This window comes from Crinia signifera, chromosome 3, assembly GCF_055691185.1.
Source record: "Crinia signifera chromosome 3, ASM5569118v1, whole genome shotgun sequence".
Classification (NCBI taxonomy): Eukaryota; Metazoa; Chordata; class Amphibia; order Anura; family Myobatrachidae; genus Crinia; species Crinia signifera.
The window spans coordinates 3,885,687-3,911,620 of NC_139219.1; the positions used below are offsets into that span (position 1 = coordinate 3,885,687).

The window sequence follows — 25,934 nt, forward strand, 5'->3', positions numbered from 1 at the left end:
ATCCTTACTACCGCTATAACGGCCTGCACGCTCCTATCCCTGCTACCGCTATAACGGCCTGCACGCTCCTATCCCTCCTACCGCTATAAGGGCCTGCACGCTCCTATCCCTCCTACCGCTATAAGGGCCTGCACGCTCCTATCCCTGCTACCGCTATAAGGGCCTGCACGCTCCTATCCCTCCTACCGCTATAAGGGCCTGCACGCTCCTATCCCTGCTACCACTATAAGGGCCTGCACGCTCCTATCCCTACTACCGCTATAACGGCCTGCACGCTCCTATCCGTGCTAACGCTATAAGGGCCTGCACGCTCCTATCCCCGCTACCGCTATACCAGCCTGCACGCTCCAATCCCTGCTACCGCTATAACGGCCTTCACGCTCCTATCCCTGCTACCGCTATAAGGGCTTGCACGCTCCTATCCCTCCTACCGCTATAAGGGCCTGCACGCTCCTATCCCTGCTACCGCTATAACGGCCTGCATGCTCCTATCCCTGCTACTGCTATTGAGCATGGTATGTTCTCCATATTAAATGTACCTGCGGTTTCTTTTTGCCTATCGGTGGAAGGGGTTGGGTGGCTGGGAATGAAAATGGACGTCTACAGTCTGACCAATCAAGAAAGCCGAGAAGCTCCTTGTTTTTCTTGTACTGCTCCTTAGGGCTGCGTGGCCTGGCCCTCTGCAGTAGGAACTCCATCTCATCTGGATACTGTCTGTACGCAGAGTTGTATACACCGGCAACCTGAAACAGAATACAGAAATAAATCATATATATATACTTTATGTGATATACAAGCCGAGGGTATTCTGTGCACAGTACAGAGCATTATACTTTATGTGATATACAAGCCGAGGGTATTCTGTGCACAGTACAGAGCATGAGCCCCACATGGGGACCGGGTCTAGGAGAAATATGTCATTAATGTTCTGAGCCTACTGTCCGGTATCTGTATCATGTACCACACTCCCTGCCCGGGATCTGTACCATGTACTGCACTCCCTGTGCGGGATCTGTATCATGTGCTACACTCCCTGCCCGGGATCTGTATCATGTGCCACACTCCCTGCCAGGGATCTGTACCATGTACTGCACTCCCTGTGCGGGATCTGTATCATGTGCTACACTCCCTGCCTGGGATCTGTACCATGTACCACACTCCCTGCCAGGGATCTGTACCATGTACCACACTCCCTGTGCGGGATCTGTACCATGTACCGCATTCCCTGCCAGGGATCTGTACCATGTACCGCACTCCCTGCCAGGGATCTGTACCATGTACTGCACTCCCTGCCAGGGATCTGTACCATGTACCGCACTCCCTGCCAGGGATCTGTACCATGTACCGCACTCCCTGCCAGGGATCTGTATCATGTACCACACTCCCTGCCCGGGATCTGTACCATGTACCACACTCCCTGTGCGGGATCTGTACCATGTACCGCACTCCCTGCCAGGGATCTGTACCATGTACCGCACTCCCTGCCAGGGATCTGTACCATGTACCACACTCCCTGCCAGGGATCTGTATCATGTGCCACACTCCCTGCCCGGGATCTGTACCATGTACCACACTCCCTGCCCGGGATCTGTACCATGTACCACACTCCCTGTGCGGGATCTGTACCATGTACCGCACTCCCTGCCAGGGATCTGTACCATGTACCGCACTCCCTGCCAGGGATCTGTACCATGTACTGCACTCCCTGCCAGGGATCTGTACCATGTACCACACTCCCTGCCAGCGATCTGTACCATGTACCGCACTCCCTGCCAGGGATCTGTACCATGTACAACACTCCCTGTGCGGGATCTGTACCATGTACCACACTCCCTGCCCGGGATCTGTACCATGTACCACACTCCCTGTGCGGGATCTGTACCATGTACCGCACTCCCTGCCAGGGATCTGTACCATGTACCGCACTCCCTGCCAGGGATCTGTACCATGTACTGCACTCCCTGCCAGGGATCTGTACCATGTACCACACTCCCTGCCAGGGATCTGTACCATGTACCGCACTCCCTGCCAGGGATCTGTACCATGTACCACACTCCCTGTGCGGGATCTATACCATGTACTGCACTCCCTGTGCGGGATCTGTATCATGTGCTACACTCCCTGCCCGGGATCTGTATCATGTGCCACACTCCCTGCCCGGGATCTGTACCATGTACTGCACTCCCTGTGCGGGATCTGTATCATGTGCTACACTCCATGCCCGGGATCTGTATCATGTGCCACACTCCCTGCCCGGGATGTGTACCATGTACCGCACTCCCTGTGCGGGATCTGTATCATGTGCCACACTCCCTGCCTGGGTGGGATCTGTACCATGTACCACACTCCCTGCCCGGGATCTGTACCATGTACCGCACTCCCTGAGCGGGATCTGTATCATGTGCTACACTCCCTGCCCAGGATCTGTATAATGTGCCACACTCCCTGTGCGGGATCTGTATCATGTGCTACACTCCCTGTGCGGGATCTGTATAATGTGCAACACTCCCTGGGCGGGATCTGTATCATGTGCTACACTTCCTGCCCGGGATCTGTACCATGTACTGCACTCCCTGTGCGGGATCTGTCTTATGTGCTACACTCCCTGCCCGGGATCTGTACCATGCACCACACTCCTTATGTGGGTTCTGTATCATGTGGTACACTCCCTGCCAGGGATCTGTATCATAAACCACACTCCCTGCCCGGGATCTGTACCATGTACTGCACTCCCTGACCAGCTTCTGTGTGCAGGGGTTAAAATGAGGGGGAACGGAGCTCCAGCGGCTCCTTCTTCTGGATAAGAAGATTCAGAATAAGGCCCAGAGTCTGAGGGACATGGACAGTGAGCTGCTGGAGGGGCACAGGGCATGGGGCTGCTGAGGGACATGGACAGCGAGCTGCTGGAGGGACACAGGGCATAGAGCAGCTGAGGGACAAGGACAGTGAGGTGCTGGAGGGACACGGGGCTCCTGAGGGACATGGACAGTGAGCTGCTGGAGGGACACGGGGCATGGAGCTGCTGAGGGACATGGACAGTGAGGTGCTGGAGGGACACAGGGCATGGAGCTGCTGAGGGACATGGACAGAGAGGTGCTGGAGGGACACAGGGCATGGAGCTGCTGAGGGACATGGACAGTGAGGTGCTGGAGGGACACAGGGCATGGAGCTGCTGAGGGACATGGACAGTGAGGTGCTGGAGGGACACAGGGCATGGAGCTGCTGAGGGACATGGACAGTGAGCTGGAGGGGACACAGGGCATGGAGCTGCTGAGGGACATGGACAGTGAGCTGCTGGAGGGACACAGGGTATGGAGCTGCTGAGGGACAAGGACAGTGAGCTGGAGGGGACACAGGGCATGGAGCTGCTGAGGGACATGGACAGTGAGCTGCTGGAGGGACACAGGGCATGGAGATGCTGAGGGACATGGACAGTGAGGTGCTGGAGGGACACAGGGCATGGAGCTGCTGAGGGACATGGACAGTGAGCTGCTGGAGGGGACACAGGGCATGGAGCTGCTGAGGGACATGGACAGTGAGCTGCTGGAGGGGACACAGGGCATGGAGCTGCTGAGGGACATGGGCAGTGAGCTGCTGGAGGGGACACAGGGCATGGAGCTGCTGAGGGACATGGACAGTGAGCTGCTGGAGGGACACAGGGCATGGAGCTGCTGAGGGACATGGACAGTGAGCTGCTGGAGGGACACAGGGCATGGAGCTGCTGAGGGACATGGACAGTGAGGTGCTGGAGGGACACAGGGCATGGAGCTGCTGAGGGACATGGACAGTGAGGTGCTGGTGGGGACACAGGGCATGGAGCTGCTGAGGGACATGGACAGTGAGCTGCTGGAGGGACACAGGGCATTTAGCTGCTGAGGGACATGGACAGTGAGGTGCTGGAGGGGACACAGGGCACGGAGCTGCTGAGGGACATGGACAGTGAGGTGCTGGTGGGGACACAGGGCATGGAGCTGCTGAGGGACATGGACAGTGAGCTGCTGAGGGACATGAACAGTGAGGTGCTGGAGGGGACACAGGGCATGGAGCTGCTGAGGGACATGGACAGTGAGCTGCTGAGGGACATGAACAGTGAGGTGCTGGAGGGACACAGGGCATGGAGCTGCTGAGGGACATGGACAGTGAGCTGCTGGAGGGACACAGGGCATGGAGCTGCTGAGGGACATGGACAGTGAGCTGCTGGAGGGGACACAGGGCATGGGGCTGCTGAGGGACATGGACAGTGAGCTGCTGGAGGGGACACAGGGCATGGAGCTGCTGAGGGACATGGACAGTGAGCTGCTGGAGGGACACAGGGCACGGAGCTGCTGAGGGACATGGACAGTGAGGTGGTGGAGGGACACAGGGCATGGAGCAGCTGAGGGACATGGACAGCGAGCTGCTGGAGGGGACACAGGGCATGGGGCTGCTGAGGGACATGGACAGTGAGCTGCTGGAGGGGACACAGGGCATGGAGCTGCTGAGGGACATGGACAGTGAGCTGCTGGAGGGGACACAGGGCATGGAGCTGCTGAGGGACATGGACAGTGAGCTGCTGGAGGGACACAGGGCACGGAGCTGCTGAGGGACATGGACAGTGAGGTGCTGGAGGGACACAGGGCATGGAGCTGCTGAGGGACATGGACAGCGAGCTGCTGGAGGGGCACAGGGCATGGAGCTGCTGAGGGACATGGACAGTGAGGTGCTGGAGGGACACAGGGCATGGAGCTGCTGAGGGACATGGACAGTGAGGTGCTGGAGGGACACAGGGCATGGAGCTGCTGAGGGACATGGACAGCGAGCTTCTGGAGGGGACACATGGCATGGGGCTGCTGAGGGACATGGACAGTGAGCTGCTGGAGGGGACACAGGGCATGGAGCTGCTGAGGGACATGGTCAGTGAGGTGCTGGAGGGACACAGGGCATGGAGCAGCTGAGGGACATGGACAGTGAGGTGCTGGAGGGACACAGGGCATGGAGCTGCTGAGGGACATGGGCAGTGAGGTGCTGGAGGGGCACAGGGCATGGAGCTGCTGAGGGACATGGGCAGTGAGGTGCTGGAGGGACACAGGGCATGGAGCTGCTGAGGGACATGGACAGTGAGGTGCTGGAGGGACACAGGGCATGGGGCAGCTGAGGGACATGGACAGTGAGGTGCTGGAGGGACACGGGCATGGAGCAGCTGAGGGACATGGACAGTGAGGTGCTGGAGGGACACAGGGCATGGAGCTGCTGAGGGACATGGACAGTGAGCTGCTGGAGGGGACACAGGGCATGGGGCTGCTGAGGGACATGGACAGCGAGCTGCTGGAGGGACACAGGGCATGGAGCTGCTGAGGGACATGGACAGTGAGGTGCTGGAGGGACACAGGGCACGGAGCTGCTGAGGGACATGGACAGTGAGGTGCTGGAGGGACACAGGGCATGGAGCTGCTGAGGGACATGGACAGCGAGCTGCTGGAGGGGCACAGGGCATGGAGCTGCTGAGGGACATGGACAGCGAGCTTCTGGAGGGGACACAGGGCATGGAGCTGCTGAGGGACATGGACAGTGAGGTGCTGGAGGGACACAGGGCATGGAGCTGCTGAGGGACATGGGCAGTGAGGTGCTGGAGGGACACAGGGCATGGAGCTGCTGAGGAACATGGACAGTGAACTGCTGGAGGGACACAGGGCATGGAGCTATTGAGGGACATGGACAGTGAGGTGCTGGGGACACAGGGCATGGAGCCGCTGAGGGACATGGACAGTGAGGTGCTGGAGGGACACAGGGCATGGAGCTGCTGAGGGACATGGACAGTGAACTGCTGGAGGGACACAGGGCATGGAGCTATTGAGGGACATGGACAGTGAGGTGCTGGAGGGGCACAGGGCATGGGGCTGCTGAGGGACATGGACAGTGAACTGCTGGAGGGACACAGGGCATGGAGCTATTGAGGGACATGGACAGTGAGGTGCTGGAGGGACACAGGGCATGGAGCTGCTGAGGGACATGGACAGTGAACTGCTGGAGGGACACAGGGCATGGAGCTATTGAGGGACATGGACAGTGAGGTGCTGGAGGGGCACAGGGCATGGGGCTGCTGAGGGACATGGACAGTGAGGTGCTGGAGGGACACAGGGCATGGGGCTGCTGAGGGACATGGACAGTGAGCTGCTGGAGGGACACAGGGCATGGAGCTGCTGAGGGACATGGACAGTGAGCTGCTGGAGGGACACAGGGCATGGAGCTGCTGAGGGACATGGACAGTGAGTTTCTGGAGGGGACACAGGGCATGGGGCTGCTGAGGGACATGGACAGTGAGCTGCTGGAGGGGACACAGGGCATGGAGCAGCTGAGGGACATGGACAGTGAGGTGCTGGAGGGACACAGGGCATGGAGCAGCTGAGGGACAAGGACAGTGAGCTGCTGGAGGGACACCGGCATGGAGATGCTGAGGGACATGGACAGTGAGCTGCTGGAGGGACACAGGGCATGGAGCTGCTGAGGGACATGGACGGTGAGCTGCTGGAGGGACACAGGGCATGGAGCTGCTGAGGGACATGGACAGTGAGCTGCTGGAGGGACACCGGGCATGGAGCTGCTGAGGGACATGGACAGCGAGCTGCTGGAGGGACACAGGGCATGGAGCAGCTGAGGGACATGGACAGTGAGGTGCTGGAGGGACACAGGGCATGAAGCTGCTGAGGGACATGGACAGTGAGCTGCTGGAGGGACACAGGGCATGGAGCAGCTGAGGGACATGGACAGTGAGGTGCTGGAGGGACACAGGGCATGGAGCTGCTGAGGGACATGGACAGTGAGCTGCTGGAGGGACACAGGGCATGGAGCTGCTGAGGGACATGGGCAGTGAGGTGCTGGAGGGACACAGGGCATGGAGCTGCTGAGGGACATGGACAGTGAGCTGCTGGAGGGACACAGGGCATGGAGCAGCTGAGGGACATGGACAGTGAGGTGCTGGAGGGACACAGGGCATGGAGCTGCTGAGGGACATGGGCAGTGAGGTGCTGGAGGGACACAGGGCATGGAGCTGCTGAGGGACATGGACAGTGAGCTGCTGGAGGGGACACAGGGCATGGAGCAGCTGAGGGACATGGGACACAGGGCATGGAGCTGCTGAGGGACATGGACAGTGAGGTGCTGGAGGGACACAGGGCATGGAGCTGCTGAAGGACATGGACAGTGAGGTGCTGGAGGGACACAGGGCATGGAGCTGCTGAAGGACATGGACAGTGAGCTGCTGGAGGGACACAGGGCATGGAGCTGCTGAGGGACATGGACAGTGAGGTGCTCGAGGGACACAGGGCATGGAGCCACTGAGGGACATGGACAGTGAGCTGCTGGAGGGGACACAGGGCATGGAGCTGCTGAGGGACATGGACAGTGAGGTGCTGGAGGGACAGAGACAAATGTGTATAAGCAGCACTACTGTGGACATTATGTGTAAAAGGGGCACAACTATGTGGTGTAATATGAATCAAGGGCACTACATGCGGTGTAATGTGTATATGATTGTGCTGCTGTATGTTGTAATTTTAATTGCTGTCCATGTGGCCGAGGCACTACAGTAGATGCTTGACATTACGCCTCCTAACTATTGGCACCCTTGGTATTTCCTATTGCTTGTGCCAGCCATGTGTGATAACTAGAAGCGTGTTGTCATTATGCAGTCAGCACTGCGGCGCCCCTCAGGTTTGGCCTGGGCATTACAGCTGAGCTATCTCTGCCTGGCACCTGACTGTGTAGCCCCTGAGCTGGGCCCCCATCACTGGAAAACTGTCAGGACTCCATTACCAGGCCACATGGTAGAGGTGTGGATTAGAGCGCACCACAATGTTTAATGTAGAGGCGGCCACAAGTGTCCTGACAGCCTGCTATAACCAGACACTGTCAGCTGGAGAGTTATAATGTGTGGGGTTATTTATCACAGCATGGAGAGAGATAAAGTGCAAATAAATAAAGCACTAACCAATCAGCTCCTAGCTGTCATTTCAAACACTGTAAATGAGAGTGGATTGGTTGTGCTTTTCATTTCTCCACAGCTGCCTACACTCCCGCATTCTGCAGGAGACTCCCTGACATAGTAGTGATCTCCCTGTCTCCCCGCAGAGCCAGCAATCTCCCTGATCTCACCTAGTCCATATTATGCAGTTGTTACATTTACAGTAAATCAGAGATATATACCTGCAAATGGAGTCATCAGTGGCATTTCCTGCACAGGTTATGATGCACAATGATCCCTATGGCTACATGCTTTGTAAATAAGGATCATGTGACTTACATACATTCCAGCTGTACCTATTTGGCCGGTATAGTACCATTTTGTTTTTTGACATGTACTGGCCAAAAGGGCTTCTTACCGATTTTCTGGGTCTCTGACTCTCCATTGAAAGTATAGGAAAGAGGTGTGGCCACACCCACTTTCCCCGTGACCAGGCCCTCTTTCCGAATTTGTACCGGTTTTTGCTCTTCAGATCTTTGAGGGTATGCACTAATATAGAACCATTGTAAAGCACAATACAGGAACAAACCCTGACAGGTTTCAGTGTCTTTTCTTCCACCAGTACAACAGATCTTACCCACTGCTCCTGAGGCAAATATACTTATATGGCATGGCATGTGGAATTTATTGAATGGGCATCACGATTATTATTGTTTATATCAGGCAGAGAAAGATAGAACCATACTTACCTACCCTTCCAGAATGGCCAGGAGGGTCCCGGAAATGGGAGGGTCCCGGAAATGTGGTCACCCTCTCGGCCCCCTGGTGGAGTGGGCAAGCCTCCCACATTTATTGGGGCTCTGGCATTAGTCACTGCAAATTGGATCATTCAGTACCACATCCTCCCCCGAAGAGCAGCGGATCATGGAACGGGGGCGTGGCTTACTTATGGCAAGCCCAGCCCCCCGGAAACTCTGTAGAGTCTCCTCTCTGGGCTTCTTAAGGTAGGCAAGTATGACACAAACAAATCCAATAGGCACTAATGTTATTATCAATTCTTGCTAAAATTATCTAAAAATATCTTGCACAAGCAGCTAAGTGCATATACCCATATATGGAAGTAGACACGCCCTTTGGAGGGAGCATGACACAAGCCCTCAACGGGCGCAATACGAAATTCTACTGCCATCTATAATCTCCCAGAAATGAGTTTTCAGAAGTACACAAGTAGGTAATTACCCCAGAGTGGCAGCCGTATTAATAGAGCATTTGATGGTGTTTTATTCTTTCAGCAAATAACAGGAGTTTTCTGCGGAGCTCCCTGTGACAGGAATTCTATGGGAGCGCGGCACAGTTCTCTGACACATTCTCTTCTTCCTCACGTTATGAGGCAGCGATGATGATGATGGGCTGCCGGGACTTCATTTTCTCCTGCAATTTTCTGAAGTGACAAACACTATGGGGAAATCTGGGCTAACTGCTAAGCTCACAGCCCGGTTATCCGCAGCACTGTCATGCGAACCTCAGGAGAGCCCCCCGCTAATAGCTTCTCGCTGACCTTCCTGCTGGCCCAGTGGTGAGGATGGGAATGAGCCGTGACGGGCTGTGATTCTCACATGTCACACAATCAGCTACACCTTACATATAAATATATATTTTTTTCCCCAGAAATTCCTTTTTCTCTAGAAACCTGCAGACGTTTTCCATCACCGGAAGTCACGCGTGACCTGTGATATTAATTGGGCCGGGTCGAGCGCACTGGTAAACGTATCATTTGTTATCCAGTCGTCCTTAGCGCTACATTAATCGTTTCTGACCATCTATCTCCCGGCGTCCCCTCCATCACTCTATTCATAATTAAGCGGATGTATAGAGGTAGGGAGCAGAAATCCCCTCAGACATCACCGACAACGTCACATCGTATGGAGGAGAGGAACCCGCAGCTGCCTCTGATCACGCTGGGGCTGGCGTTACCATATATGTCAGGAATATATATGCGCCGTGTATTACTAGATACTGCTGCTGAATGAGCCCCACTAATAGTCATCTTCTGTTACTCATCCTCCCTGTTGTAGAGATCAGCTAGTGTGTGTGGAATACTGGCTCCACACGGGGGGGGGGGGGGGGGGGGGGGGCACATGGTGGACACTGAGGGGTTGTTTCCAGTTTGTTTGCTGTCATGTTCGTCACATGGACCCAATATTAATGTACCACCTCCCCCGTATGGCTCACTTCACTCTCCATGCTCACTGACTCATCAATATTTTTAAATTCTGTATTTTACAGGTGCACTGCAAGTCCCAGAAGTCCCCGTCCTATAGGTAGCTTTGTGCCAGCCTGCCCTGTATTCAAACCTAGTAGTTATTATATTTAACTATGTATAATAACGGCAAATAAAGAAAAAGACAAAGCGCCAGTTCTCTGGTCATGCCAGCCCTGAGCTGTTCAACCGATAGCTGGCTGGCACTGCGGTGGGGCACGCCATACTGTGTACCTATAGCTGGCTGGCACTGTGGTGGGGTACGCCATACTGTGTATCTATAGCTGGGGGCACTGTGGTGGGGTACGCCATACTGTGCACCTATAGCTGGCTGGCACTGTGGTGGGGTACACCATACTGTGTACCTATAGCTGGCTGGCACTGCGGTGGGGCACGCCATACTGTGTACCTATAGCTGGCTGGCACTGTGGTGGGGTACGCCATACTGTGTATCTATAGCTGGCTGGCACTGTGGTGGGGTACGCCATACTGTGTATCTATAGCTGGGGGCACTGTGGTGGGGTACGCCATACTGTGTACCTATAGCTGGCTGGCACTGTGGTGGGGCACGCCATACTGTGTATCTATAGCTGGCTGGCACTGTGGTGGGGTACGCCATACTGTGTATCTATAGCTGGCTGGCACTGTGGTGGGGTAAGCCATACTGTGTACCTATAGCTGGCTGGCACTGTGGTGGGGTACGCCATACTGTGTATCTATAGCTGGCTGGCACTGTGGTGGGGTACGCCATACTGTGTATCTATAGCTGGCTGGCACTGTGGTGGGGTACGCCATACTGTGTATCTATAGCTGGCTGGCACTGTGGTGGGGTACGCCATACTGTGTATCTATAGCTGGGGGCACTGTGGTGGGGTACGCCATACTGTGTATCTATAGCTGGGGGCACTGTGGTGGGGTACGCCATACTGTGTATCTATAGCTGGCTGGCACTGTGGTGGGGTACGCCATACTGTGTATCTATAGCTGGCTGGCACTGTGGTGGGGTACGCCATACTGTGTATCTATAGCTGGCTGGCACTGTGGTGGGGTAAGCCATACTGTGTACCTATAGCTGGCTGGCACTGTGGTGGGGTACGCCATACTGTGTATCTGTAGCTGGCTGGCACTGTGGTGGGGTACGCCATACTGTGTATCTGTAGCTGGCTGGCACTGTGGTGGGGTACGCCATACTGTGTATCTATAGCTGGCTGGCACTGTGGTGGGTTACACCATACTGTGTATCTATAGCTGGGGGCACTGTGGTGGGGTACGCCATACTGTGTATCTATAGCTGGTAGGCACTGTGGTGGGGTACGCCATACTGTGTACCTATAGCTGGCTGGCACTGTGGTGGGGTACGCCATACTGTGTACCTATAGCTGGCTGGCACTGTGGTGGGGTACGCCATACTGTGTATCTATAGCTGGCTGGCACTGTGGTGGGGTACGCCATACTGTGTATCTATAGCTGGCTGGCACTGTGGTGGGGTACGCCATACTGTGTACCTATAGCTGGCTGGCACTGTGGTGGGGTACGCCATACTGTGTATCTATAGCTGGGGGCACTGTGGTGGGGTACGCCATACTGTGCACCTATAGCTGGCTGGCACTGTGGTGGGGTACGCCATACTGTGTATCTATAGCTGGCTGGCACTGTGGTGGGGTACGCCATACTGTGTATCTATAGCTGGCTGGCACTGTGGTGGGGTAGGCCATACTGTGTATCTATAGCTGGCTGGCACTGTGGTGGGGTACGCCATACTGTGTATCTATAGCTGGCTGGCACTGTGGTGGGGTACGCCATACTGTGTATCTATAGCTGGCTGGCACTGTGGTGGGGTACGCCATACTGTGTATCTATAGCTGGCTGGCACTGTGGTGGGGTACGCCATACTGTGTATCTATAGCTGGCTGGCACTGTGGTGGGGTACGCCATACTGTGTACCTATAGCTGGCTGGCACTGTGGTGGGGTACGCCATACTGTGTATCTATAGCTGGGGGCACTGTGGTGGGGTACGCCATACTGTGCACCTATAGCTGGCTGGCACTGTGGTGGGGTACGCCATACTGTGTATCTATAGCTGGCTGGCACTGTGGTGGGGCACGCCATACTGTGTATCTGTAGCTGGCTGGCACTGTGGTGGGGTACGCCATACTGTGTATCTGTAGCTGGCTGGCACTGTGGTGGGGTACGCCATACTGTGTATCTGTAGCTGGCTGGCACTGTGGTGGGGTACGCCATACTGTGTATCTATAGCTGGCTGGCACTGTGGTGGGGTACGCCATACTGTGTATCTATAGCTGGCTGGCACTGTGGTGGGGCACGCCATACTGTGTATCTGTAGCTGGCTGGCACTGTGGTGGGGTACGCCATACTGTGTATCTGTAGCTGGCTGGCACTGTGGTGGGGTACGCCATACTGTGTATCTATAGCTGGGGGCACTGTGGTGGGGTACGCCATACTGTGTATCTATAGCTGGCTGGCACTGTGGTGGGGTACGCCATACTGTGTATCTATAGCTGGCTGGCACTGTGGTGGGGTACGCCATACTGTGTACCTATAGCTGGCTGGCACTGTGGTGGGGTACGCCATACTGTGTATCTATAGCTGGCTGGCACTGTGGTGGGGTACGCCATACTGTGTATCTATAGCTGGCTGGCACTGTGGTGGGGTACGCCATACTGTGTACCTATAGCTGGCTGGCACTGTGGTGGGGTACGCCATACTGTGTATCTATAGCTGGGGGCACTGTGGTGGGGTACGCCATACTGTGCACCTATAGCTGGCTGGCACTGTGGTGGGGTACGCCATACTGTGTATCTGTAGCTGGGGGCACTGTGGTGGGGTACGCCATACTGTGTATCTGTAGCTGGCTGGCACTGTGGTGGGGTACGCCATACTGTGTATCTGTAGCTGGCTGGCACTGTGGTGGGGTACGCCATACTGTGTATCTGTAGCTGGCTGGCACTGTGGTGGGGCACGCCATACTGTGTATCTATAGCTGGCTGGCACTGTGGTGGGGTACGCCATACTGTGCACCTATAGCTGGCTGGCACTGTGGTGGGGTACGCCATACTGTGTATCTATAGCTGGCTGGCACTGTGGTGGGGCACGCCATACTGTGTATCTGTAGCTGGCTGGCACTGTGGTGTGGTACGCCATACTGTGTATCTGTAGCTGGCTGGCACTGTGGTGGGGTACGCCATACTGTGTATCTGTAGCTGGCTGGCACTGTGGTGGGGTACGCCATACTGTGTATCTGTAGCTGGCTGGCACTGTGGTGGGGCACGCCATACTGTGTATCTATAGCTGGCTGGCACTGTGGTGGGGTACGCCCATACTGTGTATCTATAGCTGGCTGGCACTGTGGTGGGGCACGCCATACTGTGTATCTGTAGCTGGCTGGCACTGTGGTGGGGTACGCCATACTGTGTATCTGTAGCTGGCTGGCACTGTGGTGGGGTACGCCATACTGTGTATCTATAGCTGGCTGGCACTGTGGTGGGGTACGCCATACTGTGTATCTATAGCTGGCTGGCACTGTGGTGGGGTACGCCATACTGTGTACCTATAGCTGGCTGGCACTGTGGTGGGGTACGCCATACTGTGTATCTATAGCTGGCTGGCACTGTGGTGGGGTACGCCATACTGTGTATCTATAGCTGGCTGGCACTGTGGTGGGGTACGCCATACTGTGTATCTATAGCTGGCTGGCACTGTGGTGGGGTACGCCATACTGTGTATCTATAGCTGGCTGGCACTGTGGTGGGGTACGCCATACTGTGTATCTATAGCTGGGGGCACTGTGGTGGGGTACGCCATACTGTGCACCTATAGCTGGCTGGCACTGTGGTGGGGTACGCCATACTGTGTACCTATAGCTGGCTGGCACTGTGGTGGGGTACACCATACTATGTATCTATAGCTGGGGGCACTGTGGTGGGGTACGCCATACTGTGTATCTATAGCTGGCTGGCACTGTGGTGGGGCACGCCATACTGTGTATCTATAGCTGGCTGGCACTGTGGTGGGGTACGCCATACTGTGTACCTATAGCTGGCTGGCACTGTGGTGGGGTACGCCATACTGTGTACCTATAGCTGGCTGGCACTGTGGTGGGGTACACCATACTGTGTACCTATAGCTGGCTGGCACTCTGGTGGGGTACACCATACTATGTATCTATAGCTGGGGGCACTGTGGTGGGGTACACCATACTGTGTACCTATAGCTGGCTAGCACTGTGGTGGGGTACGCCATACTGTGTACCTATAGCTGGCTGGCACTGTGGTGGGGTACACCATACTGTGTATCTAAAGCTGGCTGGCACTGTGGTGGGGTACGCCATACTGTGTATCTATAGCTGGCTGGCACTGTGGTGGGGTACACCATACTGTGTATCTATAGCTGGCTGGCACTGAGGTGGGTACGCCATACTGTGTATCTATAGCTGGCTGGCACTGTGGTGGGGTACACCATACTGTGTATCTATAGCTGGCTGGCACTGTGGTGGGGTACGCCATACTGTGTATCTATAGCTGGCTGGCACTGTGGCGGGTACGCCATACTGTGTATCTATAGCTGGCTGGCACTGTGGTGGGGTACGCCATACTGTGTACCTATAGCTGGCTGGCACTGTGGTGGGGTACGCCATACTGTGTATCTATAGCTGGGGGCACTGTGGTGGGGTACGCCATACTGTGTATCTATAGCTGGCTGGCACTGTGGTGGGGTACGCCATACTGTGTATCTGTAGCTGGCTGGCACTGTGGTGGGGTACGCCATACTGTGTATCTATAGCTGGCTGGCACTGTGGTGGGGTACGCCATACTGTGTATCTATAGCTGGGGGCACTGTGGTGGGGTACGCCATACTGTGTATCTATAGCTGGGGGCACTGTGGTGGGGTACACCATACTGTGTAGCTGGCTGGCACTGTGGTGGGGTACACCATACTGTGTAGCTGGCTGGCACTGTGGTGGGGTACGCCATACTGTGTATCTATAGCTGGGGGCACTGTGGCGGGGTACGCCATACTGTGTATCTATAGCTGGCTGGCACTGTGGTGGGGTACGCCATACTGTGTATCTATAGCTGGGGGCACTGTGGTGGGGTACGCCATACTGTGTACCTATAGCTGGCTGGCACTGTGGTGGGGTTCGCCATACTGTGTATCTATAGCTGGCTGGCACTGTGGTGGGGTACGCCATACTGTGTATCTATTGCTGGCTGGCACTGTGGTGGGGTACGCCATACTGTGTACCTATAGCTGGCTGGCACTGTGGTGGGGTACGCCATACTGTGTACCTATAGCTGGCTGGCACTGTGGTGGGGTACGCCATACTGTGTATCTATAGCTGGCTGGCACTGTGGTGGGGTACGCCATACTGTGTATCTATAGCTGGCTGGCACTGTGGTGGAGTACGCCATACTGTGTACCTATAGCTGGCTGGCACTGTGGTGGGGTACACCATACTGTGTATCTATAGCCGGGCCGAATTCACACAGCCGAAGGCATCAGGCCGAGGTCGCACAACCGCAGGCATCAGGCCGAGGTCACACAGCCGCAGGCGTCAGGCCGAGGTCACACAGCCGCAGGCATCAGGCCGAGGTCACACAGCCGCAGGCATCAGGCCGAGGTCACATAGCCGCAGGCGTCAGGCCGAGGTCACACAGCCGCAGGCATCAGGCCGAGGTCACATAGCCGCAGTCGTCAGGTCGAGATCACGCAGCCGCAGGCGTCAAGCCGAGGTCACACAGGCATCAGGCCGAGGTCACACAGCCACAGGCATCAGGCCGAGATCACGCAGCCACAGGCATCAGGCCGAGGTCACACAACCGCAGGCGTCAGGCCGAGGTCACACAGCCGCAGGCGTCAGGCCGAGGTCACACAGCCGCAGGCATCAGGCTGAGGTCACACAGTCGCAGGCATCAGTCTCAGGTCATACAGCCGCAGGCATCAGGCCGAGGTCACACAGCCGCAGGCTTCAGTCTGAGGTTATACAGCCGCAGGCATCCAGCTAAGGTCACACAGCCGCAGACGTCAGTCTGAGGTCACACAGCCGCAGGCATCAGGCCGAGGTCACACAGCCGCAGGCGTCAGGCTGAGGTCACACAGTCGCGGGCATCAGTCTCAGGTCATACAGCTGCAGGCATCAGGCCGAGGTCACACAGCCGCAGGCTTTAGTCTGAGGTTATACAGCCGCAGGCATCACGCTAAGGTCACACAGCCGCAGGCGTCAGGTTGAGGTCACACAGCCGCAGGTGTCAGCCCAAGGTCACACAGCCGCAGGCTTCAGGCCGAGGTCACACAGACGCAGGCGTCAGGGCCGATAAGATCATTATAAGATGCCGTTTTTCCAAGAATTCTGTTACTCTGAGTGTGTAAGAAGTTTGGACTCATGGAACAGACAGATATGTATCATGTAGATCACGTCGGCATCCCGGCTGATATGAAGACTTCCTTCCCTTAAACCAGAGCGCTAAGTCCGAAGTCGTCCGGTGATCGCCATAAAATGCCGGCATGAAGGAGAGACGTGAGTGAAATATCTGTTAGATCAGGGACTGCTGAATCAACACTGACCATTGCTCTCCATCATAATTACCAGGGTATACGACTGCCAAGGGATTTATAAAAATCGCACTCAGCAAATCACTGCCCGGCTGCTGGCGACAGTCAGAGTCCAGCGTTTAGTGCCGTATTCACTATTCTGTTACTGTGCTGAGAAGTACAGGAAGCAGCAGCATTTCTAGTATGTACAGGAACGCTGCTCGCTAGGAGATAAAGGGTCTGGTCGCAGGAAATGAGCACCCCCAGCGCGGTCCAGATCTGCGAGGAAGATTCAGCTCATGTCCACCCTGCAGAGAAATGATGGTGCCACTCGTGTACAATGTGTCAATGTAAGCGCAGTGTAAATGCCACGTGTACATGGTGCGTGACGTGTATTTGTCAAAGCAAGGCGACCTAAACGGACAACGCTAATGATAAACGCTTATCCAGTAACTTCCCGCTACCACCTGTCACCTCCTCCCCACCACACACTGCCCACTGTCACCTGTGTCATTTCCTCCCCACCACACACTGCCCACTGTCAACTGTGCCACTTCCTCCCACGCCACACACTGCCCGCTATCATCTCCCCCCACCACAGACTGCCACCTCCTCCCCCACCACACACTGCCTGCTGTCGCCTCCTCCCCCACCACACACTGCTCGATGTCACCTCCTCCCCCATCACACACTGCCCGCTGTCACCTACGTCACCTCCCCCCACACCACACACTGCCCGCTATCACCTCCTCCACCAGACATTACCCGCTATCACATCACTTCCTCCCCCACCACACACTGCCCGCTGTCACCTGCATCACCTCCTCCCACACCACACACTGCCCGCTATCATCTCCTCCCCACCACACACTGCCCACTGTCACCTGTGTCACCTCCTCCTCCACCAGACATTACCCGCTATCACGTCACTTCGTCTCCCACCACACACTGCCCACTGTCACCTGCGCCACCTTCTCCCACACCACACACTGCCCGCTATCATCTCCTCCCCCACCAAAGACTGCCCACTGTCACCTGTGTCACCTCCTCCCCCACCACACACTGTCCGCTGTCACCTCCTCCCCACCACACACTGCCCGCTGTCACCTCCTCCCCACCACACACTGCCCGCTGTCACCTCCTCCCCCACCACACACTGCCCGCTGTCACCTCCTCCCCCACCACACACTGCCCACTGTCACCTGTGTCATCTCCTCCCCCACCACACACTGCCCACTGTCACCTCCTCCCCCACCACACACTGCCCAATGTCACCTCCTCCCCCACCACACACTGTCACCTCTGTCACCTCCTCCCCCACCACACACTGCCCGCTGTCACCTCCTCCTCAGAGGAGTGGTCTGAGACAGGTAACGGTGTGACCGGGCAGTGAAGAGTGGTCTGAGACAGGTGACGGTGCTACAGGGCAGAGAGGAGAGGTCTGAGACAGGTGACTGTGTTTCAGGGCAGAGAGGAGAGGTCTGAAACAAGTAACAGTGCTACAGGGCAGAGAGGAGAGGTCTGAGACAGGTGACGGTGCTACAGTGCAAAGAGGAGAGGTCTGAGACAGGTGACGGTGCTACAGGGCAGAGAGGAGAGGTCTGAGACAGGTGACAGTGTTACAGGGCAGTGAGGAGTGGTCTGGGACAGGTGACGGTGCGACAGGGCAGAGAGGAGAGGTCTGAGACAGGTGACGGTGTTACAGAGCAGAGAGGAGAGGTCTGAGACCGGTAAAGGTGCTGCAGGGCAGAGAGGAGAGGTCTGAGACAGGTGACGGTGCTACAGGGCAGAGAGAAGAGGTCTGAGACAGGTGACAGTGTTACATGGCAGTGAGGAGTGGTCTGGGACAGGTGACGGTGCGACAGGGCAGAGAGGAGAGGTCTGAGACAGGTGACAGTGTTACAGGGCAGAGAGGAGAGGTCTGAGACAGGTGACGGTGTTACAGGGCAGAGAGGAGAGATCTGAGACAGGTGACGGTGTTACAGGGCAGAGAGGAGAGGTCTGTAACACCGTCACCTGTCTCAGATCTCTCCTCTCTGTAACACTGTCACCTGTCTCAGACCTCTCCTCTCTGCCCTGTAGCACCATCACCTGTCTCAGACCTCTCCTCTCTGCCCTGTAACCTCTCTGCCCTGTAGCACTGTCACCTGTCTCAGACCTCTCCTCTCTGCCCTGTAGCACTGTCATCTGTCTCAGACCTCTCCTCTCTGCCCTGTAGCACTGTCACCTGTCTCAGACCTCTCCTCTCTGCCCTGTAACACTGTCACCTGTCTCAGACCTCTCCTCTCTGCCCTGTAGCACTGTCACCTGTCTCAGACCTCTCCTCTCTGCCCTGTAGCACTGTCACCTGTCTCAGATCTCTCCTCTCTTCCCTGTAACACCGTCACCTGTCTCAGACCTCTCCTCTCTGCCCTGTAACACCGTCACCTGTCTCAGACCTCTCCTCTCTGCCCTGTAGCACCGTCACCTGTGTCAGACCTCTCCTCTCTGCCCTGTAGCACCGTCAACTGTGTCAGACCTCTCCTCTCTGCCCTGTAACACTGTCTCAGACCTCTCCTCTCTGCCCTGTAGCACTGTCACCTGTCTCAGACCTCTCCTCTCTGCCCTGTAACACTGTCAACTGTCTCAGATCTCTCCTCTCTGCCCTGTAGCACTGTTACCTGTCTCAGACCTCTCCTCTCTGCCCTGTAGCACTGTCACCTGTCTCAGATCTCTTCCCTGTAACACCGTCACCTGTCTCAGACCTCTCCTCTCTGCCCTGTAACACCGTCACCTGTCTCAGACCTCTCCTCTCTGCCCTGTAGCACCGTCACCTGTGTCAGACCTCTCCTCTCTGCCCTGTAGCACTGTCAACTGTGTCAGACCTCTCCTCTCTGCAATGTAACACTGTCACCTGTCTCAGACCTCTCCTCTCTGCCCTGTAGCACTGTCACCTGTCTCAGACCTCTTCTCTCTGCCCTGTAGCACCGTCACCTGTCTCAGACCTCTCCTCTTTGCCCTGTAGCACCGTCACCTGTCTCAGACCTCTCCTCTCTGCCCTGTAGCACCGTCAACTGTGTCAGACCTCTCCTCTCTGCGATGTAACACTGTCACCTGTCTCAGACCTCTCCTCTCTGCCCTGTAGCACTGTCACCTGTCTCAGACCTCTCCTCTCTACCCTGTAGCACCGTCACCTGTCTCAGACCTCTCCTCTCTGCCCTGTAGCACCGTCAACTGTGTCAGACCTCTCCTCTCTGCGATGTAACACTGTCACCTGTCTCAGACCTCTCCTCTCTGCCCTGTTGCACTGTCACCTGTCTCAGACTTCTCCTCTCTGCCATGTAGCACCGTCACTTGTCTCTGACCTCTCCTCTCTGCCCTGTGGCACTGTCACCTGTCTCAGACTTCTCCTCTCTGCCCTGTAGCACCGTCACTTGTCTCGGACCTCTCCTCTCTGCACTATGGCACTGTCACCTGTCTCATACCTCTCCTCTCTGCCCTTTGGCATACTCTCTCCTGCTCGCGTCTAACCAACTAACAATCGTTTATTATTGGCACTGTGATTTATATCTTCCCAGCCTCAGCCAGGAGCCACAGCGAAGTGCTGACACGCAGAGAAGTGTGGACACTACACCTTAAAGGCGCTGCACCCTTATCCCACTATATATCATTATCGTGTTCCACATATTACTGCTTACTGCATGATAAGACCCCTTGTGGCAGATTCTGGTATTACAATTATCTGGGACTACATCAGAACTAGCAGCTGCCAGAATTACTACAGTAATAAATAACAGTGAGAAGACTTAGGGGTAAATCCAATTCTGGAGTGGGGGTGCATCAATAAGGGCGTCCCCACTCCCCCAGGGTCCCAGCCCAGGCTGAAAAGTCACGGGGTGAATGCTTTGGCCGTGGGAACTTGTATACTTTCCCCCGGCTGTGGCATTATCCTGCTGGCTGTTTGGGCCCGGTGCTGCTTCTCAAAATATGGGGGAACCCTACTCATTTTGTCCCCGTATTTTGGGAACCAGGACCGGCCCTTGAGCCTGGTGCTGGATTTAGAAATTGCAATGATCCCCATCTGGTTTGAACCCCGAATTTCTAAAACCAGGTCTGGCTCCTTTAGCCCAAAGCTGGTTATGGCCTTTGGAAGTGTGTGTGTGGGGGGGGGGGTCCGTTAGTAAATTTGGAATCGCCGTTTGGATGAATGTTGATTTATATTAATATTCTTTCAATGGCGTATGCAATAGATTTCAGGAATAGCAGTGGCGTAAGTTCGTCACAGTTGCCCGGAGGCAACTGTGACGAACACCCCCCAAAACACACACACAACCTTATATTATATGTGTCTGTTCTGAAATATTTGTGTTTAATGCACACACACGCACATATATATATGTATATATATATATATATAAAACAAATATAGGTGCGCTGACACTATTAAGTCCGTTCAGTCCAAGGAAACAAGTTCTTTGGATGTATAATCCACACCAGTCCAAATGAATTTTACTAGGTGCAGCTCCCCTCTGAGTGTCCCGATTCCCACGGGACTCCAAACGTAAACTCCTCCTAAAACAAACAGAGGGGGCGCTTCATGGTGTAATATCGTTTTAATAAAAACGTGGAAATCACTTTAAAAACTTTTCTCCCACGGAGAAGATAAAGCCCGTACCGAAGTAATCATCCGGTGTGGGCTGAATACCACAAGATATGTAAAACAATCCACTGGTTCAATACTGCATGCCCAGAATTTTAAACGTGTCACTCACGGTACCACTCGGCAAGACGCCGGCGCCTCAGCGTCTCAGCAGCGGGGCTTCCAAACAGCGTGAACACAGCGGACTCACAGATGCGTCACACAGACCACGCCCCTACGCGTTTCGTCGATGGACTTCGTCAGTCCCCACTGACGAAGTCCATCGACGAAACGCGTAGGGGCGTGGTCTGTGTGACGCATCTGTGAGTCCGCTGTGTTCACGCTGTTTGGAAGCCCCGCTGCTGAGACGCTGAGGCGCCGGCGTCTTGCCGAGTGGTACCGTGAGTGACACGTTTAAAATTCTGGGCATGCAGTATTGAACCAGTGGATTGTTTTACATATCTTGTGGTATTCAGCCCACACCGGATGATTACTTCGGTACGGGCTTTATCTTCTCCGTGGGAGAAAAGTTTTTAAAGTGATTTCCACGTTTTTATTAAAACGATATTACACCATGAAGCGCCCCCTCTGTTTGTTTTAGGTGGTATATATATATATATATATATATATATATATATATATATATATATAGAGAGAGAGAGAGGACACATATATATTTCAGAACTCAGCTATAGAAGGAATATCAATGGCTTTCATTAACTGATTTAAACTAATAGGGGAGGAGAGGTGCCCCCTTGGCAGAAGGAGCCTGGCGGCAGATGACTCCATTGCCTCCCAGAGTTCTGCCCCTGAGGGATACGAATATGAATGCCCGTATCCTGGCCTTTGTAAATGTGAAAATAGGAATTTGCAAACGAATACGGCTGTTCGTACGAATGGCTATGCACAGCCGTATTTGTAGCTGTTCGTATTTTAGTAAACGTCCCCCAAAGTGAACATGCCATGTTTATCAGTATTTGCCAGTTTATGCCAAGCTGCAGGCGCTACAATACAGTATATTTTATATTTTATGAGTGAATTTGCCATTGCCAATTTATGCGATAATGAAATTCACAGCTTACCTGCCTATACTGTACAGAACCTTCCCATACTGGTGATCTATCGAACATCCCTCCATTCCCAAGTGATCCCCTCTTCTCCTCTACAGGGTCCTGTGCACAAATGTCTTACGGAAACCCCTGGACAGACAGTGACTGCGATGGGAAAGTGACAGTGGCCCTATGATTGGACAGTGACCACGAGAGGTGACATTGACCGTCATGTTACAGTAACCATGCTGTGGCAGTGGCTGTTATGTAACAATGGCCGTGAAGCGTACCAGTCTCCTGACATTGTGGGGGAGCGATTCACAATTCAACAACACCCCTAGCACACAATTGCTAGCGTATTCCCCAACATGACAAACAGCAGGGGATGTGATGTGACAGTGGCCATGGTGCTGTGGCAGTGGTTATTATGTGACAGTGGCTGTGATGTGGCAGTGGCTGTTATGTGACAGTGGCTGTGAAGCAACAGTGTGTCTACACCAGTCTCCTGACATCGCAGAGGTGCAGTACACAATTCGGCATACACAACTAGCACACAATTGTTAGTGAATTCCCCAACATGACATAGTGCAGGGGATGTGATGTGACAGAGTGTGCTGGGACAGCAGCTGTGATACGCGTATGTGGCAGTAACTGTGATGTGCCACGTGTAGTGTGATGTGACAGTGGCTGTTGAGCAGTGGCAGTTATGTGATAGTGGCTGTGATATGGCAGTGGCTGTTATGTGACAGTGGCTGTGATGTGGTAGTGTCTGTTAAGTGACAGTGGCTGTGCTGCTGTGGCTGTGATGTGGCAGTGGCTGTGATGTGGCAGTGGCTGTTGTGCGTGTCAGTTATGTGACAGTGGCTGTGATGTGACAGTGGCTGTGCTGCTGTGGCAGTGGCTGTGATGTGACAGTGGCTGTTGTGCATGGCAGTTATGTGACAGTGGCTGTGATGTGGCAGTGGCTGTTATGTGACAGTGACTGTGATGTGACAGTGGCTGTGATGTGGCAGTGGCTGTGATGTGGCAGTGGCTGTAATGTGGCTGGGGCAGTGGCTGTGATGTGACAGTGGCTGCGATGTGGTAGTGTCTGTTAAGTGGCAGTGGCTGTGCTGCTGTGGCAGTGATGTGGCAGTGGCTGCGATGTGGCAGTGGCTGCGATGTGGCAGTGTCTGTTATGTGACAGTGGCTGTGCTGCTGTGGCAGTGGCTGTGATGTGACAGTGGCTGTTGTGCAGTGGCAGTTATGTGACAGTGGCTGTGATATGGCAGTGGCTGTTATGTGACAGTGGCTGTGATGTGACAGTGGCTGTGATGTGGCAGTGGCTGTGATGTGGTAGTGTCTGTTAAGTGACTGTGGCTGTGATGTGGCAGTGGCTGTGATGTGGCAGTGGCTGTTGTGCGTGGCAGTTATGTGACAGTGGCTGTGATGTGGCAGTGGCTGTGCTGCTGTGGCAGTTGTGCATGGCAGTGATGTGACAGTGGCTGTGATGTGGCAGTGGCTGTTATGTGGCAGTGGCTGTGATGTGACAGTGGCTGTGATGTGGCAGTGGCTGTGATGTGGCTGGGGCAGTGGCTGTTATGTGACAGTGGCTGTGATGTGGTAGTGTCTGTTAAGTGACAGTGGCTGTGCTGCTGTGGCAGTGATGTGGCAGTGGCTGTGATGTGACAGTGTCTGTTATGTGACAGTGGCTGTGCTGTTGTGGCAGTGGCTGTGATGTGACAGTGGCTGTTGTGCGGTGGCAGTTATGTGACAGTGGCTGTGATATGGCAGTGGCTGTGATGTGACAGTGGCTGTGATGTGACAGTGGCTGTGATGTGGCAGTGGCTGTGATGTGGTAGTGTTTGTTATGTGGCTGGGGTAGTGGATGTTATGTGACAGCGGCCGCGAAGCCTCAGTGTGTCGGCACAAGTCTCCTGACATTGTGGAGGCGCAGTACACAATTCGGCAGACAATTGTTAGTGTTCTAGAGCGGTGGAGAAAGTTTTCTGCTTAGCTGTCAGCTCTGCTCTATTAGGGCTGAATCTATATCAGGATGATTCAGAGAACATTGTGTCCTGTTCTCTATTTTAATATCTGGCTAACTCCCAATATATCAGCTAAAACACCGCATGAAACTTCCCCGCTTATTCTAATGTGCAAACCTGCAATACAAATAGTGCGTAGGAAGGAAATGTGATGGCGGCCGAGGCACTTTCTGTTATGTATCCATTAAAGTGAGAACCTAGGGAATAAAGAGGCCAATTCAGACCTGCTCATTGAGCAGCAAATTCGGGCCCTCTGTCGATGGTGGACGCTAATTATTAACAGTTTCGTATATAGCGCACACATATTCCGCAGCGCTGAAATGCGTATGTGCGAGTAGCTTCGGTAAGATTTTCGCACACTGATTGGCAGCCAGGTGGCCCTCCAGTGTGGACACCCGGGTTTCACGGGTGTGCCCTCAAAAATGCTGGATGCACCCATAGAAACGCTGAGTGGGTCCCATGAAAGGCAGACACTTCCCAACCTGCTCGGGGCAGGCGGAGGACGTCACGTGGCGTCAGCACCCGCCCCCAAATCGTTCAACAACGTGCAGTGGAAAGTCAGTACTGGGCTGCGAACAGAGGAAAGATAATTCCATGGTAAGTGACCATCAAAGGAGATTACGTTAGTGCCGAAACTGGCAAGCATACAAATCCGCCCCCAGCGTAGAGAGGGGATTCAGACGGTTGGGGGGACATGCGTTCATCGGGCTGGCAGGGCAGCGATAACCTGCTCACTAGCACCAGCTCAGCATCCATCACCCAGCACAGCACCCCTCACCAAGCACAGCACCCCTCAACTAGCATACCACCTCTCACATAGCATAGCACCCATCACCTAGCACAGCATCCCTAACCGAGCACAGCACCCCTAACCCAGCTCAGCATCTATCATCCAGCTCAGCATCTATCATTCAGCGCAGCACCCCTAACCGATCACAGCACCCCTCATCCAGCTCAGCATCCATCATCCAGCGCAGCACCCCTCAACCAGCACAGCACCCCTCACCAAGCACAGCACCCCTAACCAAGCACAGCACCCCTCACCCAGCACACCACACCTCACGCAGTACAGCACCCCTCACCAAGAACAGCACCCCTCACCAAGAATAGCACCCCTAACCGTGCACAGCACCCCTAACCGTGCACAGCACCCCTAACCAAGCTCAGCACCCCTCACCCAGCACACCACACCTCACGCAGTACAGCGCCATTCACCAAGCACAGCACCCCTCACCGAGCACAGCACCCCTCACCGAGCACAGCACCCCTAACCCAGCTCAGCATCCATCATACAGCGCAGCACCCCTCACCCAGCCCAGCATCCATCATCCAGCGCAGCATCCCTAACCAGCTCAGCACCCCTCACCCAGCTCAGCACCCCTCACCCAGCTCAGTGCCCCTCACCCAGCTCAGCACCCCGATCCAAGCACAATGTCCCTCACCCAGCACAGCACTCCTCATGCAGCACATCACCCCTCGCCCAGCTCAGCA

At 55.0% G+C, this 25,934-nt stretch overlaps 1 protein-coding gene across 2 annotated transcripts in view; it reads right to left on the minus strand.

Moving 5' to 3' along the window:
• The window catches only part of SPATA17 (spermatogenesis associated 17), a 214,344-nt gene that overhangs the window by 84,913 nt on the left and 103,497 nt on the right, over window positions 1–25,934 (minus strand). For both annotated transcript variants that reach the window (XM_083175149.1, XM_083175148.1), the window contains one exon: window positions 540–743. In XM_083175149.1, the coding sequence (XP_083031275.1) occupies window positions 540–743 (204 nt within the window). The remainder of the gene's footprint in view (window positions 1–539; window positions 744–25,934) is intronic.